At 36.8% G+C, this 21,970-nt stretch overlaps 1 protein-coding gene across 1 annotated transcript in view; it reads left to right on the top strand.

Annotated features, from left to right (window-relative positions):
* Positions 1–21,970, top strand: part of Rh50 (Rhesus blood group-associated glycoprotein Rh50) — a 62,980-nt gene that overhangs the window by 5,565 nt on the left and 35,445 nt on the right. The window contains exon 2 of the mRNA XM_074090322.1: positions 3,530–3,663. Coding sequence (XP_073946423.1) covers positions 3,543–3,663 — 121 coding nt within the window. The 5' untranslated portion in view covers positions 3,530–3,542. The remainder of the gene's footprint in view (positions 1–3,529; positions 3,664–21,970) is intronic.

The following is a 21,970-nucleotide window of genomic DNA, read 5'->3' as shown; positions in this document are numbered from 1 at the left end:
ACTTTTTTCATTCATTCATTCCGATTCACTATATCAGTTAATAAAAATGTGGGTAACAACCTTTTACCTCCGTTAGCATGTTTGAAAAACACGTGACGCTAAAACACCCGTTACTCAGGTTGCTCCTTGAATCGTAAAGAACACTTGAAGCGGAAGACGGAATTCATGGAGCGAAAATATTATACAGCGTGCTCGTGTGCTTCTACTGAACACCGGGTCAGCGCAGAGGGGCTACTACGAAACTCGATCGGAGTTCGTATCGCACCGTCCCTTTCACTCGCGTATTAATGTTATGTATGTTTGGGGCTGCCTCGCTGCTGCAGCGCGTCGGGCATGTTCGCGGAGGCGCGAGTGGCGGATTTCCCCGCGACCATGCGCGCGCGCTGCGCCGCTCTAATGCGCAGGGTGCGTGCCAGCACTAACGTTGTCCTAAATATGATGGCTGATAAAGTAGATTGTCCATATGTACGTCATTGTTGCGATAGACATGTAAGAATAAATTAAATTGTAAATAATTCTGTTGACATGTTAATTTTTTTTATTTTTTCTTTCTCTTTTCTTTTTATATTTTCTATGAGTCATGTTGCTTGAAATAAATGAATATTATTATTATTATTAAATTACATAAGCGTCAGCGGGACGGCAACATACGAAGTTCGAGTTTTGCACTTCGTGGTATAGGGCCAGATTTGACTAATGCTCGGGTTCTAGTGTGATGTGGTGTGTAGCCTTGCACAGTTTGCTGGATGGATGTTTGACAACCGGATGGCCAAGTGATTAGAGAACCTGACTACGAAGCTTGAGGTCCTGGGTTCGATCCCCGGCCGGGGCAGATATTTGTATGAATAATACGAATGTTTGTTCTCGGGTCTTGGATGTTTAATATGTATTTATCTATATAAGTATGTTCATCCGTTACCTAGCATCTATAGTATGTACAAGCTTTGCTTAGTTTGGGACTAGGTTTATTGAGGTCAAGTGTCCCATGATATTTATAATTATAACCAATTTATTTGATATCGATCAGGAGCTTTAAACTCATTAGAAATGTGGTCCGCTAGTTATTATTCCCTTGTTATTCATACATAACCATCTCACATAACCAATGCTCGTAGATAAGAGCCTTATTATTTTTTGTTTTTCCTAAATTAATTAGGTCCTGGCGCAGTCTTGGTTATTTAGTATAATAATTTAAGTAGATTTCTATGTATAAACGCGCGTCGACGGAGCGTTTAAAAACGCAATGAGTTAAAAGCCCATAAATTTATGAAAAGAAATATGAATCCTTCATGGTTTCATGTTTTTTTTATTGGAGTACTACACGCATTTGTTTTCTGTTGACACAACATGACTGATTGATGCCAGATGCCATGTCGATGTTAATAGGATTTGTCGCACATAGTACGAGTAATTGAGTAATTTGGGATTATTTAGGAGCCCTTTATTGGAGAAGCGCTGATTCAAATAAATAAAAGAATCACGTCAAAGATAATCTATCGCCATGTCACGTAAGATTATTGCCATTACTTTTACCAAACGGTATTGTTTTGCATATAACGTAAGCATGTTTTGCCCATTACTTGAACTTTTGGTAACTACCAAGTCATGGCAACTAAAGGGTCCCATATACGGTACGATTTGTCTGTACGATCGATCTGATGAAAATCGTGACGATTGATCGCATCAAAAATGACTCCCATACACGAAACGATTGGTCGTAACGATCGATCATTTACTTGTTTGAAACTGAAGGATAAAGACGTGTTCAAATAATTCAATACGTACCCCATACAATGGAAAATTAACTTCTTTTCCTTACCTACCTATGTTTAATTTTAAACAGCATTCTCGGACCCTGCTTTTAACTAATTGCCGACCCCAGGAAGGTTTTTTTTTTGTATTTTAGAGTAAAACAAAATCGAATTGTTGATCGTAAAGAGCCATACACTGTCGATTCGTTGCGTAATCGTTACGATATTGGGTTTTTGTTGCGATTTCCGACATCGTCTTCGATGAAGTAAATCGTTAACTATCTTGACATACACTATCGATTCGTCGTTTCGATCGGTCTGAAGCGACGGATCGTACAGACGCATCGTACCGTATATGGGGCCCTTAATAAGTTAACAAAATTATGATATTTTTACGTGAATTTTTCGTCGAAACTTGAAGAGGCGACATTGTATTTTATTTTTTGTTAGCACATTGATTAAAAATAATTTTAATAATTTTAGCTCTTATAGAATTGTATTTAATACTAGCTTGGTGAGTTACTATTGACCAGTAGATTTGACCACCGGATGTTCTAGAGCAAAGCCATCAAAGTCAAAGTCAAAGTCAAAGTTAAAATATTTTTATTCAATTTAAGCTATAACAAGCACTTATGAATGTCAAAAAAAATCTACCACCGGTTCGGAAAAACCTCTGTTGAGAAGAATCCGCTAATGCGGATCGGAATTATTTCCAAATATCCCTGTCCATGATATAATCATTAACTTTATAATACGCCCTAGATATTAATGTCTTCTTGACAATAGATCTGAATTTTGTATTTGTTTCATTTATAATATTTTTTGGAATTTTATTATAAAAACATGCATAAAAGCGTGCATAAATATCAGCGCCATTGTACCAGTCACTAGCACCAACATCTGACACAGCAAAGCGTGCATAAATATCAGCGCCATTGTACCAGTCACTAGCACCAACATCTGACACAGCAAAGCGTGCATAAATATCAGCGCCATTGTACCAGTCACTAGCACCAACATCTGACACAACAAAGCGTGCATAAATATCAGTGCCATTGTACCAGTCACTCGCACCAACATTCAGATCAGTTGGTGTGTCAGCACAGCAATGCGTGCATAAATATCAGTGCCATTGTACCAGTCACTAGCACCAACATCTGACACAACAAAGCGTGCATAAAATATCTGATACTCTATTTCTAGGCTGGTAGGACTTGTCCGATATTTTTGCACGCTCCACTTTAGCAGATATTAATGTAGGCGACTGTACAACGTGTTGTTTTGATTACATTTAACTGTGACAGATGGCTCAATAACGGCGATCTGGCCGATATATGTAAATATATAGGTCATTATATTAGGCTTGGAATAAGTTAGTTAGTTTTTTTTACACTTGGGTACTTTTATTTATATTCGACTGGATGGGAACCAAGTGGGTCTCCTGATGGTAAGAGATCACCACCGTCCATAAACATCTGCAACTTGCGTTGCCAACCAAGAGGCCTCAGATGGGATACCTCAAATGCCAGTAATTTCACCGGCTGTCTTACTCTCCACGCCGAAGAGTGAAATGTATAGTCGACCAAGAAATCAGTTTACCGCCCTAAGGTTTAATGTCATTTGTAGCGCTTAAAACGTCAAAGCCTACTTTCACTCACAACTCAATATGACAATCAACCTCATTGTTTTATTTCTGAAATAGGAACTGTCATTAAAAGCACTTTCTGGATGGACTATACCTACAAACCGAAAATGAAAAAATCTTTTATTTTTTTCAGTTAATCCTTCAAGATGGTACCAAAGCTAGCAGCGAGGATGAAGTACGCGCCGGTAATAGTGTTTCAGTTTATACTGATGGCACTATACTTTGTCTTCGTCCGCTACAATGGCGACAAGGACGTCAAACTAAGAGGTAAGTAAGTTCTTTGGAATATCATCATCATCCGCCGAAAGACGTTCACTGCTGGATGGTTTACCCTTGAAATTTTGACATACTTTTAATAGAATGTGATTTAAAAGTCAACGTTTCATATTTTTCATTTCGTCGAATATTCATTACCTGGAATGAATAGAATGAGTATTTTTAAATCACCGATTTTCAATTTCTGGAAATATTATTTAAGAGAGAGCGATTCAACGGGGCAGTGCGGCAAGTATTTATGGTACGTTTGGGTCTAGATTGCATCGGTCAGGGGATTGCTTAGGGGTTCAGGTTAAGTTAGGTTAGACTAATGACGAAGCATGTTGCGGAACTACAATTTGTTTTGTTGACGAAGGGTGTAGTTATTGTACGACCTGGACAATGCTCGACTGATTTTGTACGACCTGATAATCAATCACATGTCACTTGGAACACGGGTTGAGCTTTATCACCCTGTACCGATAATGTTCAAGGTGCTATTGGACAACCTGATTTTGTACGACCTAATAATCGGAGCACACTTTTGACAGCAAGCAATCGTTTCACACGATTGATCATGTTTTTCGTGTACACCGAATATTAATAAATTTAGTAGAAATAACTTAATTTGGTCCTGGCGCTTCGCCGGTCGCTGCCGCGGCACGCTCGTACGCTCGCTCGGCTCGCGCATTGTGGTCACAATTGGACCTAACACAACCTAACACAAACCTATGGTAATTCGATTCGATTGGATTCCGATTATAACGACGTACAATAACAGGTCGAGTATTAACAGCCGAGCAAAAATTTGGACACCTTAATAATGCACGACCTTATATTGTACGACTTGATAATTCTAATCCAAAATGAGTTCGTATTATCAGGTCGTGCAGTGATGGCTGAGCAGTATAGGGTCGAGCATTACTGGTCCCTTGACGAAGCCTGTTTAAGAGATTGTGTGTTTGGCAGATTCATTTTATATTTTATTATTTCATACTTTTTAATGGTATAAATGTTACATCTTAGAATATTATTTCACAACTTCAATGTTTTTTTTGAAGTCGCACTTGTAATGTACTTTTCTAATAGCGATTTATTTTTGTTGGGGTCGCAGTTCTAATCTAACCTAACCTACTTTCCTGGTAGCGATATATATTTGTTGGGGTCGCAGTTCTAACCTAAGCTACTTGCCTGGTAGCGATGTATTTTTGTTGGGGTCGCAGTTCTAACGTAACCTTACCTACTTTTCTGGGAGTGTTTTTTTTTGTTGGGGTCGCAGTTCTTTCCTAACCTAACCTACTTTCCTAGAAGCGATGTGTTTTTGTTGGGGTCGCAGTTCTAACCTATCTTAACCTACTGTCCTGGTAGCGATTTATTATAGTTGGGGTCGCAATTTTAACCTAACCAAAACTATTTTTATAATAATAGTAACTTTTTTTATACGACTGGAAGGCAAACGAGCAAGTAGTTCTCCAGATGGTAAGAAGATCACCACCGCGCATAAACATCTGCAACACCAGGGGTATTGCAGATGTGTTGCCAACCTAGAGGCCTAAGATGGGATACCTCAAGTGCCTATATACCTATAAGTAACTATATTCATTTAATTTTTCAGAAGAATACAAGCCTTCAAATTTTCTAAAAATCATGCAAAAGATGCAAAATTCAATCTTGAATCACTAAAGCTAGTAGAATATATTGATATAATGTAATCAACTATGAAACAAAAGTGTCTTATAATAAATACGTCGATGAAATAAACAGCGATATTTAGTTTTTCTGTCTCATGAATAGTTGATGAAATTTATTTTTAAGCAAATAATAATCCTTGTACTGTTGTTCTAATAATTGTTTCAATATGTAATGACTAATGACTATTCGATGAAGTGAAACATTAGTATTGAATATTCGATAAATCGTTTTCGATGAAATGAAATTCGAAAATTACGTTGTCGAAATTTCAAGGGGCACCCACTGCTGGATAATTGGTATTCCCCAAAGAACGCCACAATTAATGGTCCTGCGTCGGCCGCATCCACAAGTCCTCCATACATTCTGGAGGTTCCGTTTTTTGACGTTGGAATCCTGAAAAGAATAATAACGGCTGTGAAACGCGAATGTCAAAACTGATACGTAGAATTATTATAGAATTATTTAAATAATCTTTGTTCTGGGACTGTCTCGCGAGGTGCCAGACTTACATATTAAATTGTTTACGCTAAATCGTCCAGAACGACCTCAAGTGTATTAAACGTATGAGCTCATAAATATAACGTTACATTACCAATTAATCTCAAGAACCCAATTATTTAAGAGTTATTATTAAAACTCATCGCAGCAATTATAATCAAACCGAGTGCACTAGACGAGCTGTAAAGCAATTAATTTGTTCGAATTCTTCCACTGATCGGACATTGCCAACGGCTCCCATGGGAGTCATGATACAGTATTGTATAATATTGCGGGCAACAGAAAGTACTGGGCTGCAGTATGAGTTTAATATGAGTTATCTTTTTAATTAAAGGACTAATTGATTGTAGACGAAATGACGATTTCATTATTATTAAATAACTACACTTTCGGGCTCAGAGTTGCTCATTGAGTTATGGAGAGAGCTGTGCTCGGGATTTCTCTACGGGATCAAATCAGGAATGGGGAGATACATAAAAGAACGAGGGTTACCGACATAGCCAAGCGAATCAGAAAGAAATAAAGAAGAAAGAAAATAATAAATACATTTATTTAACGCCATAAAAACAAACACAGAACAAATACAAGACCTACATGACGCTAAATAGGTCCCCACTCAGCATGATGCCACGGCAAGCCGTGGCGCTGATCTTCAGTGAGGACCTTATCTAAAAACTAACTTAACAAAAAAAACTTATTATTAAATTGTATGCCAACACCGGTTTAAACAGTTCAATCGTGTGCAGTTGAATTTATTGTTTAAGTCATCGCCAAAAGTATACTTTGCAAATATGAATAATCATCATCATCCCAGCCTATATACGTCCCACTGCTGGGAACAGGCCTCCTCTCAAAACAAGAGGGCTTGGGCCATAGTTTCTAGCTTATATCTAAGGACAACAACAAACAATAAGAGCGCCTATAATTATTTATAATATTATAATTAGCTTGTTGAAATGGCAATGGGCTATATGTATAATTGGATTGACTTGAAATTTGGTACGCTTATGTAAATTGCGTGACAATACAATAGGCATACATATACATAGGAGGTAGTGGCATCCTGGCTGGCCAGGATCGTCTCCACAGGACGTCTCTTCAACGGTTAATGGCTTCGACTTGAAATTTGGTATTCAAATGTAGTTTGGGTGACACTACAAGTAGGTATAGTCAAAAAAAGCACAGTTAGCAAAATAAATCTTGTATGAAAATGTTTTTTTTTTACTTTACAACAACATGAACACGAACAACAAATTTACAACTTATGTTCGGACAAAACAAACAGCCCTCTGGATGTATAGGAAATGGAAAATTAATACATCTATAATGTTAAAAAGTCGACGGTCAAAATATCGAAAGTAGGTTAGGTTAGGTTTGATATTTTGACCGTCGATATTTTAACTATCGATATTTAAATTTTCGATATTCAGATACGTGCCCAAAGAGAGACAGCATCACATTTATCTGGCACATGAAAATCAATGAGTGGTGAAGCAGGCCCTTATAGTTAAATTAAAATCGCAATATTCTCGAGGGAAACTGGGGTCAACTAACCATTGTTAAAATCGTCATAAAATTTAAAAGTCCATACTACTATAATTTATACTGTGTAATTATTCATAGTTTGAACTTTTTATTATAAATTGATTATTGTAGTAGTGGAAGCCGTGGTGGCCGAGTGGGAAGCCGTGTTGGCCGAGTGGTTTGACCTATGGTCTCTCAAGCAGAGGATCGTGGGTCGAAATTCATGTGCGGAATTACATTTAAAATTTACCACGAGCTTTAGGGTGAAGGAAAACATCGTGAGGAAACCTGCATAATAAACCTGCGAAGCAATTCAACGGTGTGTGTGAAGTTCCCAATCCGCACTGGGCCCGCGTGGGAACTACTGCCAAAGCCCTCTCATTCTGAGGGGAGGCCTGTTCCCTGCAGTGGGACGTATTTAGGCTGGGATGGTTGAAGTAAAAGTTGGAGAGGATTAAAATTTTGAATTATTTTAATTAAGGGTGTTCATTTCTTTAATTACTAGTATTTTTCAGTCTTTGATCTCTATTTGCAGGCTTGCATCAAAAAGCTTCAGATTGATACCTACTTTGCGTAATTAAAAATTTAATTAACCGACGGAAACTAACTTTTTAATAGCATTTATTAATTGCGGGCTTACAGGAAGCTGTTTTTAAAGGATTTTCTTACATAAGTACATAATTATTTCAAATACGTAAAACGACGGCAGGGTTATAACTTATATTATAATATAATATATACTGCTGGCACAATCTGCAGACACAACAGATACAGATATACACACGCACACACACACACACACACACACACACTTTATATTTTCACAAATAATTTGCGCACTTGTCGTCTTTTGTATTTTTAATATTGCAAGGGTCCAATATACAGGCTCAGCCTAGTTTGGGGTCCGCTGGGCATAACTATACTGTAAATTTGTGAATCATTAAGCAAATAAATATTTTTGTATTTTTTTTAATGTCTGCTTTTTTAGAAAAGAGTCACGCTTTACGCGTCTTTAAATTATGGAGGGCTTTAATTCCCCGCTTTTGTGAAATAAATTTTTTATCAATATCTGCAACAGATTGCCATAAAATAAGGCCCTAAGGCTATTACTATTCACTGCTTTTCATAAACAAATTATCACAATTGGGACTTGGCACATTTCTATAGCATATTTTTGTTAAGACTATGTACAATTGAATATAGTTATTACCGCACCCGGGACTTATCACTCTAACAAAGAGTAATAATTACCTCGACGTTTGAGCCACATTGCAGTTATCGTGGTCACGAGTAGACTCCACCTCAGTCTACACTCTACTCTACTTTACCTACGCTACTCTACTCGTGACCACGGCCACTGCAATATGCCTAAAACGTCAGGGATATTATTACTCGTTGTAAGCGTGATAAGTCCCGCAATTATTAAATCCTCTATTATGTGTTCAAGAACCATTGAGAATGACCTGCATTAACGTGGTCGCGGCGACAGCCGTGTTCATAATAGAATCCAATGTCCAATGTCGTAATGCTGGTCATTACCTATGGTTTTTGAACGCATAATTGAGGATTTACTATATGGCTGTAGATAAATTATATAAATATGGCCCCATCCTTAGACTGAAAGAGTAATAAAAGTCAATTAGCGAGTTTTAATGATGAAATAAATATCTTCTAGCTAACTTTGAAGCCTTTAAACACATAGTTTATTAGTTTTTGAATTAATTACGAGCAAAAGTTTCATGTTTCCAAATAAAACGTCTCTTATTCAGTCATGTTGACGTGTAACTTATTTTTAACCGACTTCAAAAAAGGAAAAGGTTCTATGTTCCAATGTTTGTTTTTTTCTGTTTTTTCACTGATTACTCAGTCAATTGTGGATCACACACTCAAACGTCACGCCTGTATTGCCAAATGGGTAGGCAGAGCACACGAAACGTTACCGCTCCGGGCCACTTTTAGCAATTTTAGGTTTTAATTTGACAAAAACGGACCAATTGTGGACCGATTTTCAAAATTATTTTTTTATTCGAAAGGGTACTCTTCTGAGGTGGCCCCATCGTAACCAAGTCAAGTACTGATGATGGGATCCTAGGGAAATCGAGGGCAAACCTCAAATTATATAAGCACACCTGTGGCGATTTTAGCATTTTTAGCATTAAAATAAGCATTTATATTCAGAAAGTATCATTTGGTAAACTGGATCTGATGAAGAAGACCGTAGATGACCAATGTGAACTCTATAAACGATCAAGATTAATATACCTAGATAAGCGACTAAGAAGAAGCTTTAAGTAAATGATTCTTTCGCACTGATCTGATGCTGAAGCCGGAAGGTAGGCAACGGAACTCTGTTATAAAACAACGTAACTAAACCGTGTTTGGGCTTAAGCCCAATCACGAATCGTTGTGAGATGAACTTTGGCTACGAATCACTAAAAAGTGAGATAAAAAAAATGTTTAACAAAAAAGTAAAACCGACTCCAAAAAATAACAAAAAAAGGGACCAACTACAAAACCCTGGAAAATATTTTTCTAGGTACCTATAGAAGCCGCTCGAAGTCGAAGTCGATGACTCAGCACGACCCAGCCGGAGCGATTGAAATGTAGTAGGTGAGGTAGACAACTATTGCTCCACTCCTGCTGGCTCGTGCTGTCACCGACGCGATTATTTTCCAGGGTTTTGTAGTCGGACCCTTTTTTGTTATTTTTTTGGAATCGGTTTTACTTTTTTGTTCAATATTTTCTTTCAATAACGACTACTCATTTTAATACAACTCGAAAGAAAATAAGTACCATTTGAGCTCTATACTTAAGTTATATAGAAATAAAAATATACAGTTGCGATTTTAACGTAACACATTAACGTAAAACATCCTAGAATTATGTTTATTTGTTAGAAATCAGCCAGAATTCTTTCCAAAGAGATCATGTAAGTTTAATGTTCGATCTCAATATAAATATGATCTTAAACTTCCCAAGATCAACAACTCAATGTTTAAAAAAAGTGCTTTAATATCAGCTATTCATGTGTTTAATAATCTTCCCAGTGATATAAAAAGTATAGATGATAGCACTTTTAAACGAACACTAAAAAAATGGCTAATAGAAAAGGCTTTTTATAATTTAAAAGAATTTTATGCTACTTAGTAAATTGTGAATTCGACTTTACGAAGTATAAAACATTGTATGCCCGGAAGGGTAACTGTTGAGACACTAAAAAATTTTCACCATCTTTGTACATACACAGATTATACAATAAAGTTTTTCTATTCTATTCTATTCTATTCTATTCATTTTATTAAAAATGCAACAAAAATTGATTTAAAAATTTGTATGCCCATTTTAACTCCTATTTTTTACAAGCATTTTATTTTTGCATTGTTTGTTGTTTTGTGTTTAGGTCAAATCTTGCAAGTTCATTTAGACTCGCTTCCAGTGGTCGGGTTAACTTGAAATTTGGTATACATAAAATTACAGTCAACTGAACTGAGTCAGTTAACTGAACTAAAAGAATTTCTTTGCTCACCCGCGACCTTAATGATAGCTAAGTTTATGCAAGATATGCGTGTCATGCAGTTCCTCCACCTCTACACTGTAAGAATACACACAAATCACACAAAGCCAACCACCACCACACTACACTGGCGCGTTTCGAACTCAACTAGAGCTCATCTTCAGAGCAACACAACCGTACACCACGCTACCAGACGTTAGCAGATTGTAATAAATTCTTTTAGTTCATTGATATGGACCTCCGCAAAGTAACGCCTGATTCAATAAATCAGTTAACTGAGTTATGAACCTAAGTATGATGCCACAAAGAAAATATAGTCGTAAAACTTTCAAATAACTCTCTTTGTATCGGGGGTCAAAAAACGCAAAGATACATTTTCACGAAATGAAACACACCGAAAAAGTCGAATCATCCATTTACGTTTAACGATTGGAAATAACACAAAATCTCGCACGTACAGAATAATAAATTCGAGGCTTATTCGGTGTCGGTTCGAATTACAGCGTGCAGAGCTCGGTGGCCTAGAGCGCGTCGCTTATGCCCCTTCGCATCAATTTGACTTCCTGCTAATTTAGTTTCAGACAAGCTGGGCAAAAATGGGGTTAATGCCCCACTTTTGAATTAAAATGACTGGGGCATTTAGTGGGATTAATTAGAAGTGTTAACTCGCGTAGCGTGTGATAGTGGCCTGGTTTACACACTAAGCTCTACTCGCAGCTTCGATTGCGTAAAGCATTGGATCTGTTTTCAAAAGCTTTTATTTAATTTCACCTGTCCCGTTGTCTATCTATCTGTCTGTAATCAAATCTTGTAAGTTGAATTTGACCAACTTCCATTAGTCAGATTGACTTGAAATTTGGTATACTTAATATGTAAATTGCGTGACATTACAATAATATAGTAGTGACATCCTGGTAGGTCAGCCAGGATTGTCTCCGCAGGACGGAAGTTTTCAACGGTTAATAGCATCGACTCGAAATTTGGTATGCAAATGTAGTTTGGGTGACAATGCAAGTACAGTCAACAAAAAGTACAGCCAGCAAAAGAATCTTGTATTCGAAATGAAATTTTTATGGTTAGGTTATTTATATATGATAGGAGTGCTGGTTTACCGGACCACCTGATAGAAAGCAATCACCGCCGACCATGGGCACCGATTTTAAATTTCAAGTCCACAATACAACCTTACTTACCTACTGAAATTACGGGTTTTTATCCCTATCCCGTGAGAATGTCGGGGGAAAAAAAGGCTAAATATAGGCTGTAGTAGGTAACCAAGATAACTAAAAAATGTTATAACAAAAAAATTAACCGACTACAAAAAAAACATGAAAATAATTTTCTACCAGTCTGAAGTCGGTCGGTGCCTCAGCACGAGCCAGCAGGAGTGATTGAAGCCCGATATAAAGTGCGTAGGTGAGGTAGATGACTATAGCTCCACTCCTGCTGCATGGCTCGTGCTGAGGCACCGACCGACTTCAGACTGGTAGAAAAATATTTTCATGATTTTTTGTAGTCGGTTTAATTTTTAGTTATAAATTTTTTTTTTCTCGCTTTTTTGTGTAAATAATCTAAGATACGAGTACAATAGTTTAATATTAACTGCTCGTCACCTTTTACGAAAGATTGCTTTTTCCGATGCAGAGACGTTCATTATTGAGGAGTCCTGGTGCTTCACCACTCGTTTTACCATAATGCATTACGAGGAGCATAAATTGCTTAGCAACTGTGTCAAAGTAATGTAAATTTAAAAAAAAAACAATCGAATTGATAACCTCCTCTGAAATGGGCCAAATCATACTAATTTGGCGGTGTCTATGAATATCCAATTTTAACGGAGCCCTTCTTTTCCTTTTCAGTTACTGACATGGCGAGACGCTTAAAAAAAAAAAGATTTCTTAGACTTCTTCTTAGTTGTGCTGTAAGCCTACATCCTACTAAATTTAATTCCTACCAAATTTCAAGCTTCAAGAATAACTGGAAGTACACTATAAGTTCTGATTCCCTGGTAAACTATATAGTTTTTTTTAATGACTGTGTCTTTTAATAGCGTTGACTTAATTTTATTTTTTTACTGCTCCAAGTAATAGCTGACCTAGAGTATTTGACATTAGTTTCAGCTTAATACCTCCACGCGTTCCTAAGAAAAAGGGTCTCGTCTCGACAGATGGACAGACAGACAACATAGACGAGCATCAATGTGATCCCATAAGGTTTCCGTTTTTGCCAAATGAGATACGAAACCCTAAAAGAACGCGCAAACTTTCGCATGTGTAATATAATATTAGTAGGATAAGCACGAGTTGTATCGGTACATTACACTGTATGGGATTAATCCTTCCATAATGAGGTGAACTAGGAAACAGTGCCCATGCAAGGCCGGTGCTAATTGGGTACCTTCTACCTACTTAGCATTCGAAACCAAAACAGAATTTCAACGGTTTCAACCGGGTTGAAAATGTTCGTAAACCGTTATGAGCTATTTCTGATGTTATCTGTTATTGGAATACAGGTTTTTGCTTTTGCCCACCCACAACCTTAAGGTAATCATACATAATCATTTATTGTTTTACAAGTACATAATAATTTAAAGTATTAGTAATAATCAAGTGTGTTTTTTTATTTTATTTTTTTATTTGACTGGATGGAAAACGAGCAAGTGGGTCTCCTGATAGTATGAGATCACCACCGCCCATAGACACCTGCAATACCAGGGGGATTGCAGATGCGTTGCCAACCTAGAGGCCTAAGATGGGATACCTCAAGTGCCAGTAATGTCACCGGCTGTCTTACTCTCCACACCGAAACACAACAATGCAAGCACTGCTGCTTCACGGCAGGATTAGCGAGCAAGATGGTGGTAGCAATCCGGGCGGACCTTGCACAAGGTCCTACCACCTGCAATTAGCTACCTGTGATTAGCTCTATACTCCATTTATTTAACATTTGAAACTTAACGGTAAAATTTGAACACGTTTTTAAGTAAAACAACGAGACTATTTAAAATTATGTTAACTTCTTAAAAACATAATAATTATCGCTAATAAATGTACGTCATGTTGGTATTTTTAGTCCATTTGTGTTTGAAATACCGAGAAATGTGTGTTACAATTTCACCGTTAATTCAAACCTTAAAGTAAACGAAGTATACGTCTACGCAACAAATGTGTGTTCATGCAGCTCCTCCACCTCCACACTGCAAGAATACACAGAAATCACACAAACCCAACTATCACTACGATTGTCTTGCTCTGAGGATCACCTATGGCTAATTTTTTGTTAATTAAAAGCTTCTCTTCAAAATTTGCACGCCAATTTTTACGGGCTTCTATCTAATTAACTTAAAATTTGGCAGGTACAGATATGTGTATATGTAGCTTAAACGAGAAAAAATTACAGTGTGCAAATAGCAATGTGCAATGTGCCGTCCGCACGCCCCCTGACACACTAGTGTAGGGTGGCGGGATATGGGGGGGGGGTCACCTGGTGAGCTTGACGCTGCAAGGCGAGGTGGTGTGCCAAACAAAACCTTATCCTAATAATTTCAAACATAAACACACATGTGGAATCCCGACAAAGTTAAAAAAAAAGTTTGACGATTTCAATCAAAACTTCGGAACCAAATAAACAAAGTTCCCACAAAGTCAATGAAAACCTAAAGATGATAAAGAAGATAATTAGATTCGGGTCTCGAAATAAACAGGCGCTTGCGACACGTGATCGAATGTGAGACAGGCGCCTGGCGACAGCCTTTAAATAAACAAGGAATATGGAGACTTCGATGTAGATATAGGTTTTAGCGGGCTGTTTTCAGCAACTTGGCGTCTTATTGCGCCTATTTTGCGTGATTGGCTGTAGGCACTATTCACGCCAGCCTAGCTTCTGGAGGAAACCTAGCAGACCCATCACGTTGCCGACAACTTCTTGGAGTGACCACGGTGACCCGAGGTGTAGTGCCCTGTAGTTCGCCACGCCAGAACATTGTATTGTATTGTATTGTAAAACTCTTTATTGTACATAAAAACACATGAAAATAACAGAACACAGGATAATATGATGTACAAAGGCGGTAAAGGCGAACATTCCAATAGGAGGTGGGTTGCCGTCTCTTCTGTAGACTTTAGTCCGTAACTTTAGTTTTTGACACAAAACGAATACGTTAACATTAACGTTTCAAACCCCGTTAGGTTGGCTGATATCTTTGGAAGAAGTTTAACCTTATATTATTATGTGACGTTCCGCGGTCAAAGGTACCTTGTGGTCGAAATGGAGTTATGAGCATTCTAATAATCTGCAATTGTTAAGCTATCGATGTCAAAAAAGATCATTGTCCTAAGAATTATAGTTATGATGCCCTTAAGACACCATTTAATTTCAAAGTCAAAGTCAAAGTCAAAATATCTTTATTCAATTTAGGCTATAACAAGCACTTATGAATGTCAAAAAAATCTACCACCGGTTCGGAAAAACCTCTGCTGAGAAGAATCCGGCAAGAAACTCAACGAGGTATATATATATTTTTTTAAAACAGATTTACAATATTATTAAATGATATGTATACATCACAAATATTTAACACAACTTTATTTTTAACACAGTAGGTTCGCTATTTGAAGGGATCGCTAATGCGGATCGGAATTATTTCCAAATATCCCTGTCCATGATATAATCATTAACTTTATAATACGCCTTTGATATTAATTTAGTGTATGTTGGTAGGTAGTTTTTATTTTAAATATTTAACGCAACTTACTTTAATAAAATAGAGCTAGTGTAAGAGTATAAAGCATGTATGCATATTAATAGGTGTCATTTCGGTGAGATGAGCGCGCGGCAAGTCGGAAGATGGGTTGTAAAACGTCTCATTTTATGGCCCTATTCGAATTTTGTTCACGCAGTAAAACTAAGATAAAAATGTGGCGAACGGAATGGTGGAAACACAAATCCTTACTAATGCAAAAGTGAATATAATCACTACTTTGAAAAAAACTCGTATCTAAAATTAATATATCAACTAAATTGAACCTTGACATAATGTTCATAAAGTTCATTCTGAAAAATTATCTAATTTGAGGTACGAGTTTTTTTTTAAGTAGCGACATATGTTAATTTGTTTTCATCAGAGTTTGCTCGTATGTAAGTAGTGTCGTAACATGCAGGGTAATGAATGTACAATGTATGTACAAGAGTGGGACCTTTTCATAATCAATTTCGCTTTGATTTCTTTAATAAATATATGGGATGTCGACATGACATCAGTAGCACAAAGGTTCCACCCTGGTACAATACGTGAGCTCTTAGAAAAACCTTCGGATTTCGGGGGAAATCGGAAGGATTCGTGTTGTAGAAAATGACAATTATTGTCTTTTTGACTTAGTAGCAAACCATCACGCGGAGAGTGCACTCGTTGTGTTTTCATTGATTCCTATAGAGCAGTTAAACCGTCACTTACTTATTTCTTTAGTTTATTTTCCGAAAATTTATTTCTATGGGGAGTAAACTTAAATAGGGTATTTCTGTAAATAACCAATAACGGGAAATTGTTTATAATAAAATGTATTATAATTTTTTTTTAGCGTATCCTATGTCGTATCTGTAAATATTGAGTATTGACGTCGTAGGAACTGCGGCGGCCAACTTTTTCCGTCATTCCCACGGCTGGGTTTGACGCGACGAGAGAACCAATTTGTTATGCATCAGACTCGATAACTGGGTGATAGGATAAGCGGTTTATTGTTACTAAGTAATAAATAAGAAGATTATGCTTTGTACAGTTATTATTATTTAAATTGTCAGGCAAGTAGTTTATTTATTTATTTATATTCATCATCATCATCATCATCATCAGCCCGAAGACGTCCACTGCTGGCCAAAGGCCTCCCCCTTAGAACGCCACAATGAACGACAACTTGCCACTTGCATCCACCGGTTTCCCGCTACTCTCACGATGTCGTCAGTCCACCTGGTGGGAGGCCTGCCAACGCTTCGTCTTCCGGTTCGTGGTCGCCACTCGAGGACTTATTTATATTATTTTGGTATAATTACAATTTGTAAGCAACAGCATTGTTGAATAAAAAGGAAATAAAAAAAACCACACAGCAATAGCAGCAGTTGGTGTAACTGATAGACGTGGGTTGTTTAGTTGACGTTATCAATGTGTGCATTTTAATAACTTCTATTGGACTATTTACGTATGTATACAATACAATCGCTCTTTATTCTAGACCACATAATAAACAATTCAGAGTACACTAAGAAAAATACACGATAACCAATGAGGCGACCTTATTGCTAAAGAGCGATCACTACCAGGCAAAAACAGAGAAGAAAGAAACAAGCAGATAGTGCAATTGACAGCATATAAAAGCAATAATAAAATACAATAGGTACATACAAATGGTAACACCCACTAATATTATAAGTGGGAAAGTTTGTAAGTCTGTTTGTTTGTTACCTCTTCACGTTTAAGCCGCTAAACCGATTTAGATGAAATTCGGTATAAATGAATACAATCCAGACGGAGTCGCGGGAATATCAAGGCAGTCAAGGGACAAACGCTTGTTTTCGAGATTAAGGCGCTGTTTCACCATCCATTGATTAGCGTTAACCGACGGTTAAATGTGATGCCGTCTCCGTCTATTCGAACAAAACAAATAGAGACGGCATCACACCTAACCGCCAGTTAACACTAATCAATATATGGTGAAACAGCCCCTTAACGTAGTGTCTAACGTAATATGTATGTAAATATGTGTAAAATTCATATCACTTAGTTGTGTGACATTCGCAATTCGTTAATTAGCGCTTTATTAGCAAGATCTATTAACTGATAACGTGATATTTATGAAAGGACAGGATAAGGACAAAATTACAAACGAATGGATATGTCCAAAGAAACGAAGATTTCGTTCGGATGTTCGATAAGTTTCGGGTTGCATCTTCTATTATTTGCTTTTATTAGCAACTATCTGTTGCCCGCGACTTTTTGTTTTTACCCGACTGCAAGGAGTGGTATTGTTTTTCGCGCGTATCTTGTGTGTAATATTCTTTATTACCGCATATCTCTCAAACCACTGGACTGATTTTTTGCACTAAGTACATTTTTATCCGAGACTTTTGTTTCTGCTATTTTTTGTTCTTGCACTTCATTTTTATCCGCCACGTTTTGTTTTTGCACTATATTTTTATCCGCGACTTTTTGTTTTTGCACTACATTTTTTTTCTGCTACTTTTTGTTTTTGCACTACATATTTATCCGCGACTTTTTGTTTTTGCACTACATATTTATCCGCGACTTTTTGTTTTTGCACTACATTTTTATCCGCGACTTTTTGTTTTTGCACTACATTTTTATCCACGACTTTTTGTTTTTGCACTACATTTTTATCCGCGACTTTTTATTTTTGCACTACATTTTTATCTGCGACTTTTTATTTTTGCACTACATTTTTATCGGAACTTTTTTCTTTTGCACTACATTTTTGTCGGCTACTTTTCGTGGTATCGAGGGTTACAAAGCACACACCATTCGTTTTGTTTGGGAACGGTGACTCGATTTTTTTATTTTTACGTTTTTAGAATTAAATAATGGAACGTCAACTTGTTTGTATGTAATCACAATTACGGAAACGTTACTCGTATAGTAGGAAGTATAATGAGTTTTTAACTATACTTTCTTCTGAAATAAATTCTGTAAGTCCTGACTGCCGAAATTCAGAGAATTTCGTGTCCAATTATAAACTCGTTACTTGGAATTTAATGACACATGATCAGGCTTGTATTAGCAGTAAAAAGTTTGCTCCATAAGGTTGTAAAGATCTGGAGTTTGCGACTTTGATTAGACTTGGGGGTGGCGCGGTTTTGTGATAACCACCGGTCGGAATCAGGTGAAGCAAGGTTTTCAGAATGGTGAACAACTGAATAGAAGCTACTTAAAGTTTATGTTAAAAAAATAATAATACGTTTTTGTTGACTCTACTCGTATTGTTATCCAAAATTCATATACTTATCAGTAACAAGTTTCAAGTTGATGCTACTGTTGAAGAGTTCCGCTCTGCAGAGACGGACCTAGATGGATCACCAGAATTTAAGCACCAGATTATTGTATTGCTACTGAATATACATATTTATACCAAATTTTAGTTTATTGGGTACTTTTTTGAACATGAAACTACCGTGAGATTCACTCATATTAAATATATTGACCCGGATAACTCACGTCTTAAATCGAGTTTAGCCCGACATGTTTCGGGCTAATCCGTAGCCCTTCGTCTTCGGAGCAACGCGACTCGGCGGCTGCTGCAACACGCTCGCTGCAGCATGTCGGGATAAACTCGATTTAAGACGTGAGTTATCCGGGTCAATATATCCCTTGGGCACTGTTAGAAAAGTAAAAGTGAAAATGGTTCGTAATTTTGAAACCATGATCAACAATCATACGAACGCTGCAAATGCAAAATTGGCTCATTTTGTATATAGAATTGAACTACGTATGTTAAAATGTTGTATATCAATTATAAAACATCCGCTATGCTCAACAACATCGTCTGCATGCAAATACAAAGTGCAAATAGTCTGCATCTCTAATTGAAATGCATCAAGATCGTGACCGGCTCAGATTTTGCTCGAATTGGGTCAGCACAAATTTTTTCCCTTTATTTTAATATCTAGTGATCCATCTAGGACTAATCGTCTATTACTTGATTTCATATTAAAAAATACAAACTGAAACATAGACGCACAGAAAAACCAGACAAAGAGACCAGCGCTGAGAATAGAACCCAGGTCCTCAGCATTCCGTGCTGTGTGCCATACCCCTACACCACCACTGGACAGCATCTCAGTGTTTCAGTTCTCAGTGTTTCAGTTTGTATTTTCGATATGGATTTTACGGGATGACCGTAAAAGTAACAAAATTTGGAGTTGAAATAAAAATACAAAAAGACTCGAAAAACCAATCTTAATTTGATTGCTTAATAGCGACATCTCTGGTCCGGATGAGCGGTTAGCTCCGATGGAGTGTTGAAGTTTCTCGATGAGGGCTAAAACATAGATGTCGCTAGTGTCACTGCTTAAGTAACTAAATAAGAAACACACACGCTATGTGGTGCTATAATAATAATTTATCTATGTCACATTAACCATCTAAAATGACCCCACACTGCGTACATTTCGCTTAGAAAAGGGGCTCTGCTACCACTGCCCACAGTGTGCGAGTACGACTCGCACATGGTCGGTTTTTTTCCCTTCTTACATCATTACAGTTTTACGAGGCAAAGAGTACGAAACATACTTAATTCCCTCTCCGCATCTTGTTGATCCGATACATCATCCAAACATACTCCAACTTTTGCAATTACTCTACTTTTGGTGGTGTCCAGCCAAAGTTTTTCAATTGCGTTTTGTCTCTACACGTTTCATGGTTACGGAAAGAGATAGCAACAAAAAGGAGTGCTTTTTAACTGAACAAATAAACAGCTAGAGTTTGGCACATGAAAAATCTTTCGACAGACACAATTTTTAACCGAAAGATAATGCCAAAAATTTCAAAATTATTTTAAGTAACTTAAACTTCAGCGGCCGGGACCAATTCACAAATTAAATCTTGACCAGCTCAAAATGTTTCAGTAATGGGAAACGTAAAATTTATCAACGAGTAGTGAAACAGGCTTTTAGTATATTTATAGCCTGTTGAATATACTCTTCATAGCCATATAATTCAATTTCATCAATTCTGAGTTTCTGAGTTATTTTGCCATTTATCTTTATAACGATGAAACGCAAATTGTACGAGTAGTAATACAATACAATACAATACAATCATTAAGTAAATCTAGAAACGCAGTGCATCGCTTCTACTTCCATAACCATTGAATTGGACCATCTATAATTCTTATCATTTTTGAACTCTCCAACCTCTTAAATAAAACAATTTCAATCTTTTCTCAATCATCAATTATCTTCACATTCCCGTGTAGATCGCAATCCGATACCGAGATGCGTCCGCTCGAGTCTTAACCAATTTTTATAGGCACCCAAAGCTCGGCTTGCACGGAACAATCATCCCTTATTACGGAGATATATCTCTATTGATCCTGGCACCGAGTAATTTTACCCGGCGTTATTAGGGAGCGAATAATAAATGATCGAATACCTGACGGACGACATGGTTACGTGGAATCAAATTAATACTGAAAGATTGTTATCTAAGGGAGGCTTTTTGACGGCGTTGGTGAAAATATGTTTCCTAGTTTTTGTGACTTGATTATTCATAGTGACGTAACTTTTTTATTTGTAAATCTATTCAAATAAAATTTTCAGAAAATGTTAATCCAAAAATTTACAATAAATTGGTGAGATTCGCATCTACGTATTATGTTAATAACAATTAGTCATTCCTGAGACTAGCGCGAACACACGCGCAGACAATCAAACAAACCAACAAACAGGATAATAATTTCTTAAAAAATATTGTTTTAGGTTCTACTGCGTTAATAAATAGGAACCGGTAGTAGAGTAACAGAGTCTCTCAAATATTTTCAAGGGCATAAATATAAGAACGTTACCAAGACGTCAAAAATATATATACACCTTTCTGTTACTAACCATAAGGTCGGCTCAGGCCTGAAATGTCTGTTTTCCTAAAATGTACAATTCTCAAAACGTCTGCGTTTTCACAATGTTAGCACTTCTATTTTGTCAGCTTTCTCAAAATGTCTGTTATTTAAAATGTGTACAATCTCAGGAAGTCGTTTATTCATAATGTTAACATTCCTATATTATTAGCATTACCATAATATCTGCTTTCCCGTTATGTTCACTTTTTTAAATAGGCTATAGTCTTGTTATGTTTGTTTTCCATAATGTCTGCTTTATTTTCAAATCAATGTTCTAAATGTAAAAGGTTTAATTGCTTGCATACTTACTCTTTGATAACATAAATATCTATACCTAATATAAAATACCGCTGAACCGATTTAGATTAAATTTGAAGACCATGATTGGAGACATTTAAGGAATACAATACAATACAATACAAAGACTCTTTATTGTACAATGCCTGCATAAGTGGATGGACACCTTACGTTCTAT

This window comes from Choristoneura fumiferana, chromosome 7 (assembly GCF_025370935.1).
Source record: "Choristoneura fumiferana chromosome 7, NRCan_CFum_1, whole genome shotgun sequence".
Lineage (NCBI taxonomy): Eukaryota > Metazoa > Arthropoda > Insecta > Lepidoptera > Tortricidae > Choristoneura > Choristoneura fumiferana.
The sequence above is the reverse complement of the archived record's forward strand: the minus strand, read 5'-3'. Positions and strand labels throughout refer to the sequence as shown.